The sequence below is a fragment of the Silene latifolia genome, chromosome 8, assembly GCF_048544455.1.
Source record: "Silene latifolia isolate original U9 population chromosome 8, ASM4854445v1, whole genome shotgun sequence".
NCBI lineage: Eukaryota > Viridiplantae > Streptophyta > Magnoliopsida > Caryophyllales > Caryophyllaceae > Silene > Silene latifolia.
This window is the reverse complement of record NC_133533.1, coordinates 111,041,086-111,056,396: the sequence shown is the minus strand read 5'-3', so window position 1 is coordinate 111,056,396 and position 15,311 is coordinate 111,041,086. Positions and strand designations below refer to the sequence as shown.

General features: G+C 38.0%; 2 protein-coding genes across 2 annotated transcripts; one reads left to right on the top strand and one right to left on the bottom strand.

Moving 5' to 3' along the window:
• Window positions 1–598: 598 nt before the first annotated feature.
• LOC141595756 (uncharacterized) lies at window positions 599–1,354 on the top strand. The gene has a single exon (XM_074415721.1). It carries the CDS (start codon window positions 599–601, stop codon window positions 1,352–1,354), a length of 756 nt encoding a protein of 251 aa, XP_074271822.1.
• A 5,712-nt stretch (window positions 1,355–7,066) lies between these two features.
• On the bottom strand, window positions 7,067–10,307 carry LOC141597338 (putative nucleoredoxin 1). Its single transcript, XM_074417761.1, has 2 exons — window positions 10,168–10,307; window positions 7,067–9,738 (listed from the first exon to the last, which is right to left on the bottom strand). The coding sequence occupies exon 2, from the start codon at window positions 9,729–9,731 to the stop codon at window positions 7,509–7,511; it is 2,223 nt and encodes a 740-aa protein (XP_074273862.1). The 5' UTR covers window positions 9,732–9,738; window positions 10,168–10,307; the 3' UTR covers window positions 7,067–7,508.
• Between the last annotated feature and the right edge of the window lie 5,004 nt (window positions 10,308–15,311).

Below are 15,311 nucleotides of genomic sequence, written 5' to 3'. Positions count from 1 at the left end.
ACCCTATTCACAAATAAACATTCAATTTCAATTTTCTCTCAATACATAAGTGAAAATATATTCATGTGTGATCTTGTTTGATTCGTCTTTACGAGTACATTAACAATATCTAACTTTTTTATTTTTTGCAAATACGTAGCAAACGATATTTACCGCGTAAAACACGCGTTGGCAAACGTGATAAAGTAAAGTGGTAGAGTGGAGTTGAATGGAGGAAGTAGATTAGACTAGTTAGTTAACTTAGTTGTTCAATAGTTATTACCCTATTTTAGGAGTATATACTCAAGTCTTTAGGATTGTACAAACACACTTTTTCAATATTATTGAATTCATCATCAGAAAACTCAACTAAAACTCTTCCAACAATGAATGCAGTCTTCTACTTTCTTCATTGGCATTAAACTCAATATGGTATCAGAGCCTCAAGGATGAGGAGACTGATAACCAATTGTGGTTGAGCATTAATGGTTGAAGTACTGATCCCGTCTATTTAAACTGGACGTTGGCTTGTTGAAACTCATTCATTCACAAGCTTCCTTTATATCCTTCCTTTCTTCTTATCTTTATCTTCCAGTTTCAAATTATCCTTCACAACAAAATGAGTACCTATGAATCTCTTATTCCTTCCGCAAATGCAATCATAGAAACCTCTGACCCTCTCTATCTCCATCCAGCTGAAAGTGCACACCCTATAGTGGTGGACACTAAACCCTCTGGAATTGAGAACTATCATGAGTGGAAAAGGCAAATGGAAATCAACATTTGCACAAAGAGAAAACTTGGTATGTTGACTGGTTTGGTGAAGAAGCCTACCAACAATCCCTTAAGGGAAGCAGCTTGGGAGACTTGCAATAGTCTTCTGATATCCTGGATCCTGCACAATGTGGAACCACAGATCAAGAGATCTGTGATGTATTCTGAAACTGCAAAGGAAATGTGGGATTATCTGCAAAAGCAGTTCTCTGTGAGCAATGGAGCTAGAAAATTCAGACTAAATAAGGAGCTGGATGATCTGGAGCAAGGAGAGAAGACCATTTGTGAGTATTTCACAGATCTCAGAATCCTGTGGCAGAGCATAAAGCTGATGAATGATTGGCCCCCTCTGAGTGAAATGACCCCTGAGATAGGGGCTTTCCTTGATGCTCAGCACAAAGAGCAGGAAGAAAGGAAACTCTTTCAGTTCCTCAACGGCCTGAATCCTTCCTATACCACCATGAGAAGCAATGTACTCATGATGAATCCTCTCCCAACAGCTGAGGAGGCTGCTGCCATCTTCCAGCAGGAAGAAGCACAAAGGAGAAATTACAAGACCAGTGTGAAAGTTGAAAGCGAGAATCTTTGCTTTCTTTCTTGATCGACTTCACCTCCACGACACCGGACCTCAATGCTGCTTGCAAAAAGAAAGGCCATGTCGAGAGAAGTCTTTGGAGAGTGGTTGGCTATCCAGCTGGTCATCCCATGGCCAAGTACTTTCCTGCAAAGCCTGAAGCTGCTAACTTCCAGAGCACTCATGAATATGCTGGGACTGGCTTCAAGGGACACAAAGTTGGGACAAGCAAAGGCAAGTTTCAGAAATATCCAAATAAAGGGAGAATGGCTGTCAATGCTATGACTAGTGAAGGGAGTGCTGAGATGGCTGGTGCTATTACTCTGACTACTGAACAGTTTGAGCAACTGATGAGCAACCAACAAGGGAAAGGTATGAGCACTTCTCCTGAGACTGAGGATAAAATGGAGGCCAACTTTGCAGGTATGGCTCTCATCTCTTGTAACAATGTCAATGTCAGATCCCATGAGTGGATAATTGACTCAGGAGCTTCTGATCACGTGATATCATATTTAAGTCTCTTAAAAAATTGCAAAGAACTAACAGAAAAACCCAAAATTAACCTGCCAATTGGTGGTGCCTCACATGTCTCTCACACTAGTTCTTTTCAACTGAAAAATGGAATGAAATTAAATAAAGTGTTATATGTTCCCTCATTCAAACATAACTTGTTATCTGTGCAAAAATTAATCAAGGATGAACAATGTGTTGTGTTGTTTTATGAGCATGCTTGTGCCATACAGGACTCTCATATTAGGAGGATTAGGGCTCTGGGAAAAGAAGACAAGGGCATCTACTACCTAGTTAATAGTGCTAGCTCACCCCAATCTAGTCTAGCAAGTATTTTTGTTGGGAAATGTAACACTGAACTATGTAATATTAACTCTTATTTTGTTTCTAGTACTGGTAGGAATGAAACAGAAGGCATCATTTTCAATACTTCTGATGCCTTTCAGGATTTGTGTAAGGATTTGCCAATTATTAATGAAAAGGATGGTGACATTTGGCATTTAAGGTTGGGTCATGCAAGTCATCACAAACTGAAACACATACCTTGTGTGGCTTCATCTCTTCACAAAAATAATCACAAGGTGTGTATCACTTGCTCTATGGCCAAACAAACCAAACTGCCCTACTCTATCAGACTGAGCAAAGCTTCCCATATCTTTGATCTGGTTCATGTTGACGTCTGGGGGCCCTACAGAAAGGAAACTAGGCACAAGCACAAATACTTCCTAACTCTGGTAGATGACAACTCCAAAGCCACTTGGGTTTACTTAATGAAACACAAGTCTGAAGTGCCTCATCTCCTAATTCAGTTCTATCATTTTGTCCAAACTCAGTTTGAGAAAAATATCAAGATTCTGAGGTCTGATAATGCTCTGGAACTTACTGAGGGAGAAAGTAAAAGTTCTTGTTGTCTAAGGGGATATGGCAACAAACCAGCTGTGTGGACAGACCTCAACAAAACGGAGTGGTGGAGAGAAAGCACAGGCATTTGTTGGAAATTAGCAGGGCTCTTAGATTTAGTTCTGGGTTGCCTCTCTCTTTTTGGGGAGACTGTGTGCTCACTACAGCATTCATCATCAATAGACTGCCCACAGAAGTACTCCACAATAAAACCCCATATGAAATGCTCTTTCAAAAGACACCTGATTATCAAAAACTCAAAGTCTTTGGATGTTTGGCTATGGTCTATAATCCCAGCAGGGACAAAGATAAATTTCAACCAAGGGGTATTCCCTGCATCTTTCTTGGATATCCTCTATCTCAGAAGGGTTACAGAGTTTATGACATAGTCAAGAAGCATGTTTTTGTGTCCAGGGATGTCCAGTTCTTTGAGCAGGTGTTTCCTTGCAAAATAAAGAAGTTTGGAGCTTATTTACACTCACTGCAACCTGAGTTATCCCCTCCTGTCAACAGTGAGATTTTTGTAGCTGATGATGCCCCAATGCTCACTTCTCCTTCATCTGTTGAGCCACCTGATGGCCCTGATTCTGGAAATGTACATGGCGCTGTCACAAGAGAGACTGTCACTGAAGCCACTAGACCCCCACGGGCTAGAAGAGCTCCAGCATGTGCCCAGGACTTTGTTGTTGACAATCCTGTTATGGCCCCCATCCCCATAGCTAATGTGGCCCAACTTCATCTCACCATAGAAGATGCTAAGACTTTTGCTGGTCATGCTGTTTTGACCAAAAGTGATCCTGTTCATTTCAGTGACGCTGTCCAAGACAAGGTCTGGGTTCAAGCTATGAATTTGGAGCTCCAAGCTCTGGATGCTAATCACACTTGGGTACTCACAGATTTACCTAAGGGAAGGCAAGCCATAGGGTGTAAATGGATCTATAAGACCAAATATAACCCAGATGGGTCCATTGAGAGGCATAAAGCTCGTCTGGTTATACAAGGGTTCAGACAAAGGTATGGCCTTGACTATGAAGAGACCTTTGCTCCTGTGGCCAAAATGTCCACTGTGAGGGCCTTACTTGCTGTCATTTCTATGAAAAACTGGGTCACTTGTCAAATGGACGTCTCCAATGCCTTCTTACATGTAGACCTTGAAGAGGATGTCTACATGAAACTCCCTCCAGGTTACTGCAATGGCATGATCACTTTGCCAGGACAGGGGGAGTGTGACCCTAAGTCCTCTGGCAAGGTATGTAAATTACTAAAGTCACTGTATGGACTCAAACAAGCTCTAAGACAATGGTTTTCAAAGTTATCCCAAGTTCTATTAGAATGCCATTATAAGCAATCCCAGGCTGATTATTCTCTATTTATCAAACAACACCATGGCAAAACCACAGTTGTACTGGTCTATGTTGATGATATGGTTATTGTTGGAGATGACTTGCCTGAAATAGCTGCATTAAAGGCTCAACTAAGCTCTGCATTTCTTATGAAGGACTTAGGAGAGTTGAAATATTTCTTAGGCCTTGAAATTGCCCGGAGTAGTGCTGGCATATTTATCTCACACAGAAGGTACACCTTGGACTTATTATCTACATTTTGCATGCACAAATCCAAGGCTCTAAGGCTACCTGTTAATCCTGTCCTTAAATTGGAACCTGGCAAAGGGACTCTGCCCTGATCGATATTCTGAAAACGGTGGGGAAAGCGATTTATCTCACCATTTCTAGGCTCGATATCTCTTTCTCAGTCCAGATGTTGAGCCAGTTCTTGCAAAGTCCAACCTCTGATCACATGCAGGCGGCTAGAAGAGTTCTCAAGTATCTTAAGTCTGCCCCAGGTCAAGGAGTTCTCTTTGCTAGCTCCTCTGCTGCTCAACTCACAGCTTATTGTGACTCCTACTGGGCCTCCTGTGCTTACAGCAGGAAATCAACCACGGGGGTTTGTGTCCTTCTTGGCCAATCTCCCATCTCCGGAAATCCAAGAAGCAATCGGTTGTATCGGATCATCGGTGAAGGCGAGTATAGAGCAATGGCCATGACCACTTGTGAAATCACTTGGCTCTTTCATTTGCTTCAGGATCTAGGGCTCTCTCACTTAGGACCGGCTCATCCGAAATGCGACAACCAAGTCGCCTTGGCCATTCGCTAATCCCGTATATCATGAGCGTACCAAACATATTGAGGTTGATTGTCACTTCATTCGAGAAAAAATCCAACAAGGACTACTTACTACCTCTTATGTTAATACCAAAGAGCAGGTTGCAGATATCCTTACCAAATCCTGGCCCGTGTCACAGCATCACTACCTCATGTCCAAGATGGGAGTGGAAGATGGGAGTGTCAACTGGTCTCCACTCACATCTTGAGGGGGAGTGTAGAGAAAAGAAGCTTCCATGTACAGCTGCCACTATGACAAGCAAGCATCATGGACCATCAGTCCATGGCATTCATCAGAGAAGAAGAAAGAAGGACGGTGGTTAATAGATGACTCTTGGTTGTACTTAGTCTGTCCTCCATCAACTTTATCAACTAGATTAGACTAGTTAGTTAACTTAGTTGTTCAATGGTTATTACCCTACTTTAGGAGTATATACTCAAGTCTTTAGGATTGTACAAACACACTTTAATTTTCCAATATTATTGAATTCATCATCAGAAAACTCAACCAAAACTCTTCCAACAATGAATGCAGTTTTCTACTTTCTTCATTGGCATTAAACTCAATATTGAGAGACATTGCTATTTAAGTAGTGTACACTGTACTCTATATATTGTGTATTTGACTTGTGCAGTGAATAATCAAGTTTACCATCTAAATTTCCTTGCAGATTGCCTACCTTTGGTAAGACGGTCACGGAGGTGGATAAACCTGATGATAACAAACTTGTACTCATAAATCATACTAATAAGGGTAATCTGATAACTTATACCTAAAATAATTCAATTTTTTAAAACTTATACCTTAGATAACTTTTGTTAAAAACTTATACCTAAAATCCTATTTTCTCCCAAACTTAATACCAAATCTCAAAAAAATACTTCAAAAGACTATTTTACCCTTACTAAGTAGTGTACCCACCATTTCTCCCACCACCTTTACTCATTATCACCCACATCTACCATAATCAACACCACGACACCCCCTCCTTCCCTTATCGGCACCGCCATCAGCACCAATGGCAGCGCCCATCACTGCCCTCCTGCCGGCGACCGCCTCTAGCTCCACCCTCATCCCGTCGAACACCTTATCCTCGCAAAATAAATTCTAACCTCTATTAAACCAAACAATCTTCTTCTTCCTTTTCCTTTTCTTCTTCTTCTTCTTATGAATAGGACATCATTAATCACATCACCTTTTAATAAACACTTTCTTACACTCCTAATACTCTACTAATGACTACTTTTCACCCTTTTTATTGCAATATTTTCACTGTTTTGGCAATTTTAGGTTTTAACTCCTTTTAATCTTCTCATTGATTAATACGCCTAAAAATTAAAACTTTGTGGAAAATAAAGAAAATTAAAAAATGGGCAACCATGACAACAATACACCTTCACAGCTATGCCAAATTACCATTTCAGTAATAATTGTTAGATCCTTCAGTCTGATAACGAGTCGATCGACTGTGGCTAGTATATGAACAAAGTTAGTTCAAAATAATATAGTCGGGACGAGGATTCATCATTCTTCTGCACAAACCCTTAATTTTTCTTATAATTTTTGCTATTTTTGTGGGGTTTTTACAACTGAGTATTTTTTATTGTTCTATATTTCCCACAAAGTGTTTATTTTAGGCATATTGATTAATGCCCCACTTTATAAAGGTAAATTTTGACTGTAAAACTAGAAGAAAAATAAGATACAATTATTGTTTGTGGTGTAGTTTGTTCAAGTAGCAGTTGCATTTCTAATGTTGGTAAAAATTGAATTTTTGAGAGAGTTAGTAATGAATAGCTTGGATCAGGGGAAAATGAGTAAAGGTGGTTGAGCTAAAGGGATCGCCGGAAGGAGGGTAGTGATGGGCGTCGCCGATGGCGTTGGTGGCGGTGCCGGCGGGGAAGGAGGGGTGTCGTGGTGTTGGTTATGGTGATGTGAGTGTTAATGGGTAAAGGTGTGGTGGGAGAGAAGGTGGGTGGATTAATTAGTAAGGAGTAAGGACAAAATAGTCTTTTCAAGTAGGTTTTTGAGATTTGGTATAAAGTTGGGTAGAAAATAGGATTTTAGATATAAGTTTATAAGTGTTTAACAAAAGTTTTTTTTTTTTTGTCAGAATGAAAAGTTTTTAACAAAAGTTATCTTAGGTATAAGTTTTGAAAAACAGAATTTGTGTAATAATGATAATAATGCATTCTTCAGTAATGCAACATTTCATACATAAAGCTTGAGAAATCCGACGAAATGAACATTTTGCCACTCAACAGCAGCAAAAAGACATCACTGATGACTTGCTGGGAATGAGAGAGTAAACGCCCAGCTACAGACAGTGTAATTTACATAACAAGGGACTTAAACTAGAGACACATAATTAATTTAAATAACATCCAGAGCCTTAAACTACCCAGCTACAGACATAATTTAAATAACAAGGGGAACGGGATGATAACTTATTCTCCATTTCTTCAAATAAGAAAAGATGCAGAAAATCTAGTTAGTCTTGCTCAATGCACGGGTTGACACCATTTAAGAGAGCTTGACAAGTATACGCCCAAATGACAACAGCTAGCAGGGCAAGCAATTGAATAAAGCCAGAAAGACGGACCGCCTGCTAATGCATGTAATTCTTCATCCTCTTAAGAATATCTGCTCCCAATGTGTCATCAAATAAGGAGGCAATGGAAGTGGACTTTTCAGGTAGACGACCACAAACAGGTCGAGAGAGAATCATTCCGTCTTTATCAAATGTTGCTAGGGTTGAACAAACACCCTCATCCGGATAAGCTTCCGTCATAAATATATGTTTGATAACAGACTCGCACACTTCTGGGGGTAATAAATGCCACCCCATCTTGGACAATTTCCTTTTTGAGGCACTTAAAATAGGCTCAAAAGGAACAAAAACCACTTTCACGTCCGGATATTTTACTTGAAGCTCACGCTGAAACTCATTCAATCTCCTGTACAAGGATTTATACACGGAAAAACATGTGGCGCGGTCAAAGAAAAAGAGGACATTCTTCTTGTGAAAATCAGACATGAATGTGTCTCCAAGCAATTGTCCCAGGGTGACTGATCTAAGGTCCCTGACCTTCCTTTCAACGATAACGTCCCTTGTAAAGGGATATGCATCAATCCCGTAGAAGGATGCAACATGTCTTCCCCAGAGATCCCCTATACGGCCAGCATGTGGCAAAATGATTAATTGGTCTTCCGTATAACAATGGAAGATGCGCCAAAGGGTACGACATATCTTGTCGTTGAAGGGAAATGTCCACCAAGATGAGCTTCTGGAATCTTTCAAGGCATATCGTCTAACGCGTTTACAAAAGGACTTGGGATTATAATGACGTTCAAAGGGGAGAGGGACAAGAACGATCTCAAACTTACGGCCTTTATCTAGACATTTCTGATAGATATCCTGAAGATCAGGCATGAACCCTTCCTTAAAACCATCATAACAAAGGTATAATCCAACAGGCACACCATCGAGGTCAGACGTTGGAATAGACTTGTTCTCGTCACCAATTTGTGACAGAGAATCGCATTGGAGTAATTCCCCAAGGAATATAGGAGAGTCGATGGAACGAAGCCTAAGCTTGATTATCTCGTCCTCTAGGTCGATACTCTCAAAGTGCTCTTGGGTAAACGGAAATGATCGAGCTCCATATTTGTCAAGGAATGAAGAGCCGAGCTGCAGAACCTTGCCGTCTGGATGTACAGCAAGACAGGCCTCGGTCCGCATTAACTTCAGGGTGCACAGGTCAAGAGACTCGCATACATTGTCGCGGGACTCGAAATCGAAGAAAGGTATGGCAAGGCAGTCAACTGATAACTTAGAAAAAAATCTGTCAAAATCAGCAACACCAGAATCAGTGGCCGTCTTGACAACCACGACCAGCTTAACATTATCAGCTATCCCTTGACGAGATAGTTCAGAGTATAACGCTTCAATGGATCGGCAAACAGGGTGTGTAGGTTCGTCTTTATCATGAGGCACGAAGAAACAGCAGACAAGAACGTATTTGCCGTCAAGACTAGAAACAGGAACTTTCTCATCATCTTTGGGGGACACTAGAAAGCTACGATTTTTGCTGGATAGCAAGGCCTTCAAATCAACATGCTCCCCTACCTCAATTTTAATTGGAGAAACCTCCTCTCTTTCGACCTTATCCAAGTCCTCCTCCACCTCCCTTGATTTTATAACCGCCTTTTTCGATGAATTTTCAGGAATCGGGTCACATAGCTTTAGGAGCATTTTTTCCACCTTATCCATGTCCTCCTCCTCCACCTCCTCCTCCTCCACCTCCCGTGATTTTACACGCCTCTTCTTCGATGAATTTTTAGGAGTCATGTCACATGACTTTAGGAGCATTCTTTCCACCTTATCCACCCCCTCCTCTGCTTCCCTTGATTTTACACGCCTCTTCTTCGATGAATTTTTAGGAGTCATGTCACATGGCTTTAGGAGCATTCTTTCCACCTTATCCACCTCCTCCTCCGCTTCCCTTGATTTTACACGCCTCTTCTTCGATGAATTTTTAGGAATCGTGTCACATGGCTTTAGGAGCATTCTTTCCACCTTATCCACCTCCTCCTCCGCTTCCCTTGATTTTACACGGCTCTTCTTCGAAGACTTTTTAGGAATCGTTTCACATGGCTTTAAGAGCATTCTTTCCGCCTTATCAACCTCCTCCTTCACTTCCCTTGATTTTACACGCCTCTTCCTCGATGAATTTTTAAGAATCGTGTCCCCTGGCCCCTTTCTAGGCATCAAAGAACTTTGCTCTTTTCTAGGCATCGTCGTCTCTATTGACTTAGCGGTCCTAGGCATAGATAACCTGTCACATTTTTTTTACTCAGTATCAATCCTTCCTTATTATATATATAAAAGGAACAACAACTAAGATGCTTGAGGTGTCCAGCCGCATGAATTAATAGTTCATTGGTTAACATTATCGCTATCATTACAAATTATCTAAATTCAATTGAGCACATTATGTTAAGGTCAATAAATATGCAAACGAGCTCAGAAACTTTACAATAAGCTCGTAACCTTCACACTTGAGCTCAAAATCTGTATATCATAATCTACCTACTGATAATATCCTAAATTAAAAAATGATCTAATTATTAAACAAATTTGACAGGCTTTACAATATTACAAAACCAAATAAAATTTAATTGAAAATTAAACAAGTGCAGAAGGAAGTATAACTAACCAAAATAAAAGGGAAAACAAACAATAAGAATGAAAGAAATGATATTACCTTGATAGAAGAAATACGAAACTGAGAAACTAGGCTTGATTGAGAGAAGGAGATGTGCTGGGTTGTTTGGGAATTAGGGCCGATTTGAGGAATTGAGTGTGGTTGTTATTTTGGGTTGGAGACTAGACAACGAGTTACCGAGTCTTGGTCCAATTGAATCTGGTACTATCGAATACGGAGTATTTATTTCACAAAATTTCATTATAGACGGCACATATCCGTCTATAACTAAAGACGGACCAAATACAATACCACATTCCTAATAGGATAAGCAACAACTGGGCTGGTGAGGGCCAAAAATGTCACCACTTTCAAGCTATTTGACCCGTCTTTAGCTATAGACGGATATATCCGTCTATAACAAGACTAGCTGTATTTATTTTGACACACCGATATTATTCTATACTTTTTAGTTCCAATTGAATCTGGTACTATCGAGACTCGAGAGTAATTATGGCAATTTCCCTTGCTAATTTTACAAGTTAACTTAACTAATACTCCCTCTGTACCAGATCAATGGTAACACTTACCTAATACGGTTGTATCACATCAATGGTAACATTCTTTATTTGGCTCACAACATTACCAAATTATCTTTATACTCATTTGATATTTACATAAAATGTCACTACATACCTCATCTACCAACTCACAATTAAACCCACAATTACATATCCCTCCTATTTTCCTCCCTCTTTACCCCTTCTTTTACATTTTTTTTCTTAAAAACCCCATTTTTTACCACGTTACCATTTATATGGTATAGATGGAGTATAAATAGGTAATATGTCTGAATTATACAAATTCACAATAGTAAACCCCATACTTATGTTTCATTTCAAAAAATGGGAAGTATATATAGCGACTATTACAAACACTTTAGTCATTAGCCTCTTAGTAAGCTCAATAAGAGGGTTAATATAAGACAAAAGTAAAATGTCTAGGCATTAATTAAAGTATTTGTCTGATATGTATAAGTGGATATTACTTGACTCATTCTATTATTAGTACGAATATGTTCGTTTTAAGAAAGATCAATTAAAAATAAAATATGGACAGTTTTAAAAAATCAGGAGTATTACTTTATAAGCTTCTCAAGAGTCCTTAACCTAAGTAGTGTACTAAGTATTGTCTAAGTACGAGGTCGTCTTACAAGATATCTATTTATAAATATTATAAAAAGACAAACTAAAGCGTTAACATTTCACCATTCCCTTATTCTTTAGTATTTCATCAAGCCACATCATCATCCACTATTTTTTTTTTTAAAAAAAAAAAGTTAAATTCATTTATTGCATTAAACGCTAGAACACAACAAACATGTATCTATGTGACACCTCCATACTCCAAGTGCCTTACCAGGACCACTCAGGTATAGAAACGTCACCATCTCGGTTACCCGAGGCAATGATAATCAAATGACAATGAAGAAACATAATTTAAATAGCAATACGGTTTAAAGTGATTACATATCCAAATCCAAAACTGTTAAAAGTACGATACATCATACATGTTCTCAAAAACCAAATGTCTCAACAACTAAAGTATGACAGCGGAAGACTCTAAACTGCTCGTCGTGACTCATCCCAGCTAGCCCAAATGCCTCTAATCAAACCTGCTCACCATCCCCGAATGGATCACCACAGTTTTACAAAACAAACAACGGGGTCAGTACTAATCACACAACACAATCACAATAAGATATACATCGAACAGCTCAATCGTCACATCAATCCCAACCTCCACAATCAATCTCCACATCACTGACTACACACTAAAGTGTGTAGTCCTGCCACAGTACCCATCGCAACAGATACTCCACACCGCAAGTGGGGGACCGCAGCCGTTCCCACTTAAGCTCCGCTCATCTCCATCGAGCGATAAACCCATGTTCATTAATGTGCACATCCCTTCTGTGGCGGGTTCCACATAAGGCGAATCAAGGGCGTGAAGCCACTCCCGCAAGTGACTCCACTCAGCCAGGGACGCACCCCGAAGATCACAAACAGATACAATCCAATCAACAATATGAAATCAACAACTATCCAACACAACCAACAATATACTTAATCAATCGTCACAACAACAATCACCACACAATCATGTAACTAATACTGAGTAGGGAAACCCTACCTGGAATGCAAACACAAAAGCAGACGATCTAGCAGCTGTCTCAAAACCTTTCTTCTACGAACCCTCCTCCTATACACATAATCATACAATCACTACCACAACAATATAACCATAAAAACCCCAGATCCCCAAATTAGGGTTTAACCAAACTCAACCAAATACTATAAAAACGGTACGTAGAACTTACCCTTGACGCAAAGATCACAGTGATACAAAGAACAACGAAATCCGACTTCTCTAGCTCCGGGATTTGCCAATAATGCGAATTAATTGAACAACGTAGTTTGCAATCTCTCTTTTGTGAATTAGGTTTATGAAAAGTGTTTAGGAAAGATAACGGAGTATTATATATATTAATTCGCATTTTTAACAAAACCCTTTCAAACATTACTCAATAACCGACTTACTCGATCTAGTAAGTCTCAGACTCGATCGAGTGCCACTTACTCGATCGAGTGCCAAGGCTACTCGATCGAGTACGCTACAGGCAGACTACTGTTTCGTATTCCGAACATACTTACTCGACAGAGTAAGCCCCACTCGATAGAATACCCAGAGACTCATAAAACTGTAGTATTACAATCTATCTATCTATAAATATTATAAAAAGACAAATTAAAGCATTAACATTTCAGCATTCCCTTATTCTTTAGTATTTCATCAAGCCACATCATCATCCACTATTTAAAAAAATAAAAAGTTAAATCTATTTATTGCGTTAAACACTAGAACACAACAAACATTAAATTTTGACAATTTAAATTAAAGAAAACTAAAAAATAGTTATCAAATCAAATACTAAATTGTAAATTGTGGGTTTTTATTGTTTGATAAGTTATAGGATAAAAAAATATATATTACATCACTCTTATATTGTCGTTATTTATAAATTTTATCCCTTCTTCTTTTGCTATATAGTTCTCAATTTAAATGGGTTGGATACATAGAGAGAGTTTAAAAAATAATGTCTTTTAATTTATTTATTTTCATATAACATCTTCAAGTACTTTAATAGCAGCACAATTAATATATCGTGATTCTTACGGGTACAAAAATTAATGTGCCATTAAAAAGTCATCTCGAAATGCCATATGTGACATACTTATAAGTACAACCAAATATTAAAAAAAATATTAGTTGCAAGCAAAACAAATCAATACAAACTTATTATTATCACATTTATTTAACCTATATTTATTTTATTTAATAGGATGACCTTTTTGTTTTTCATCACCATTATTATTCTTTGTATTCATGTTATCATAATTTTTAATCTTCCTTTATATTTACAAAATCTTTTTTCTTACCTCAAATAAATTGTTTGAAATTAATGCGAGAATTAATTGAAAAATGTTCTTATATAACTATCACAATAATCCTAATTTTCATTTGTATTCAAAAAGTTGGCAGTATAGAAAGATAACTAAATGAACTACTTCGCTTTTTATCTTTATTATGTTTTGAATTAATAGTTAGAATCTATTGTTTACTTATTTTTTTGTGTTCGTATTGAAATTGTAGGAGGATGACGTGCATACTCATGTATCAACAACATTGCATTTGGATAATAATGGTTATGAATTTTCTTTACACTTCTCTTTTGGTTTGAATATTTGTTGGTTTTCCCCTTTTATTATGGTGTGTATGCAAATTTAAATGGTAGTATGAATCTCTTATATGTGGTACATAATATATTCTAATCTTGAAATATTAATTGTCAATTTTGTAAATTGTACTAGATTTTCTTTCACTCTTTCACTCAATTAATTTTTCGTGTAATATTTCTCTTCCATTTGTATTTTGTCAAACATGTAATAATTAAATCAAATATCTTAATGGAATTGTTGAAGTATGATGCAAGGATGTTAATTTGACCTTTTAATAGTGTCAATGTAGAGGAAATATTTTGCATGGTTATTGGTTGGAAACCAATGTTTATTCTCGAATTCGTTGTTAGAATTTTCAACGTTTTCAAGCCTTTAAATCAGTTTTTCTGTTTTCCATCAAATATGTTCTTCTAGCACTCACAATATTTCTTCGAGAAATGCTTTTTTTGTTGTATTGATTTGTGTATATTTTCTTTTTTCATGAATTAAGAAAGGGAGCTAAGAGTTCTGACGAGTTCAAATGGTTGTTTAAATCATATATGTTTAAATCTCTATTGATAATGTCATTTGGAAAATAAACTATTTTTACTTTTATTCGCTGCCTTTTATTCCCATAAAAAAAAGTTGAGACAAGAGTATATAACATGTTGGTGACATGTATGTGATATATAGCAAATGACACAAATAATTAGAAAAAAAAGTTTATAAAAAAAAGTGGGTACAAAATAGACTATAGATATATTATTTGAATCACCAGTGAGTTAATAAGTTATATGAAACAGTTCATGGCAAATGATGATGGTTCATTCGAGATCGTTAAGCAAATTAAGTCCAACAAGTACAAGGTTAACCTCTTGGGAGTCCATGTCACAATTGATGGTGGTAACTTGAGTCCTTACTATGAAGAGATTGAAGATGGCAATGCCGAGGATTTGAGGGCAAATCATTTTCAAGAAGGGGAGATTGAAGAGAAACAGCCCGAGAAAGCTTCAAATTCACCCGGTTTTGGACCTCGTCACAATTTGAGGTCTAACTCCAAATTCGTCTAAGAAGCCATGGTTCCAACCATCCTATTTCACATCTTGGGTGAATTTGGGACGTTTTTGTCTAGGAACTTTTATCTCCAAGAGTTACCAATCAGACATTAATTGAAGAATCATTGCAAAGGTACCGCAAGGGGATCCAGTTTTGGAGTATGTGCTAAATAACATCGCTTTCAACCTTCCTCTTTTGATCAAGTAAGCTTTATGAAATCTTCTTGAGGCTCTTACACCTTACCACACGGTCTCCAAGCTGCCCAAGGAGTCCATATTTTAATTAAATAAGCCAAAGCTAGCAAACAAAGAATGGTTGTACTAGTAGCTCATTTCTTTATGCTTTTACTTTATGCATTTCAGTTTGTGT

Bases quoted from the DNA above. Each gene is read 5' to 3' on its own strand.
- LOC141595756 (XM_074415721.1), top strand. From the start codon at position 599: ATGAGTACCTATGAATCTCTTATTCCTTCCGCAAATGCAATCATAGAA.
- LOC141597338 (XM_074417761.1), bottom strand. From the start codon at position 9,731: ATGCCTAGGACCGCTAAGTCAATAGAGACGACGATGCCTAGAAAAGAG.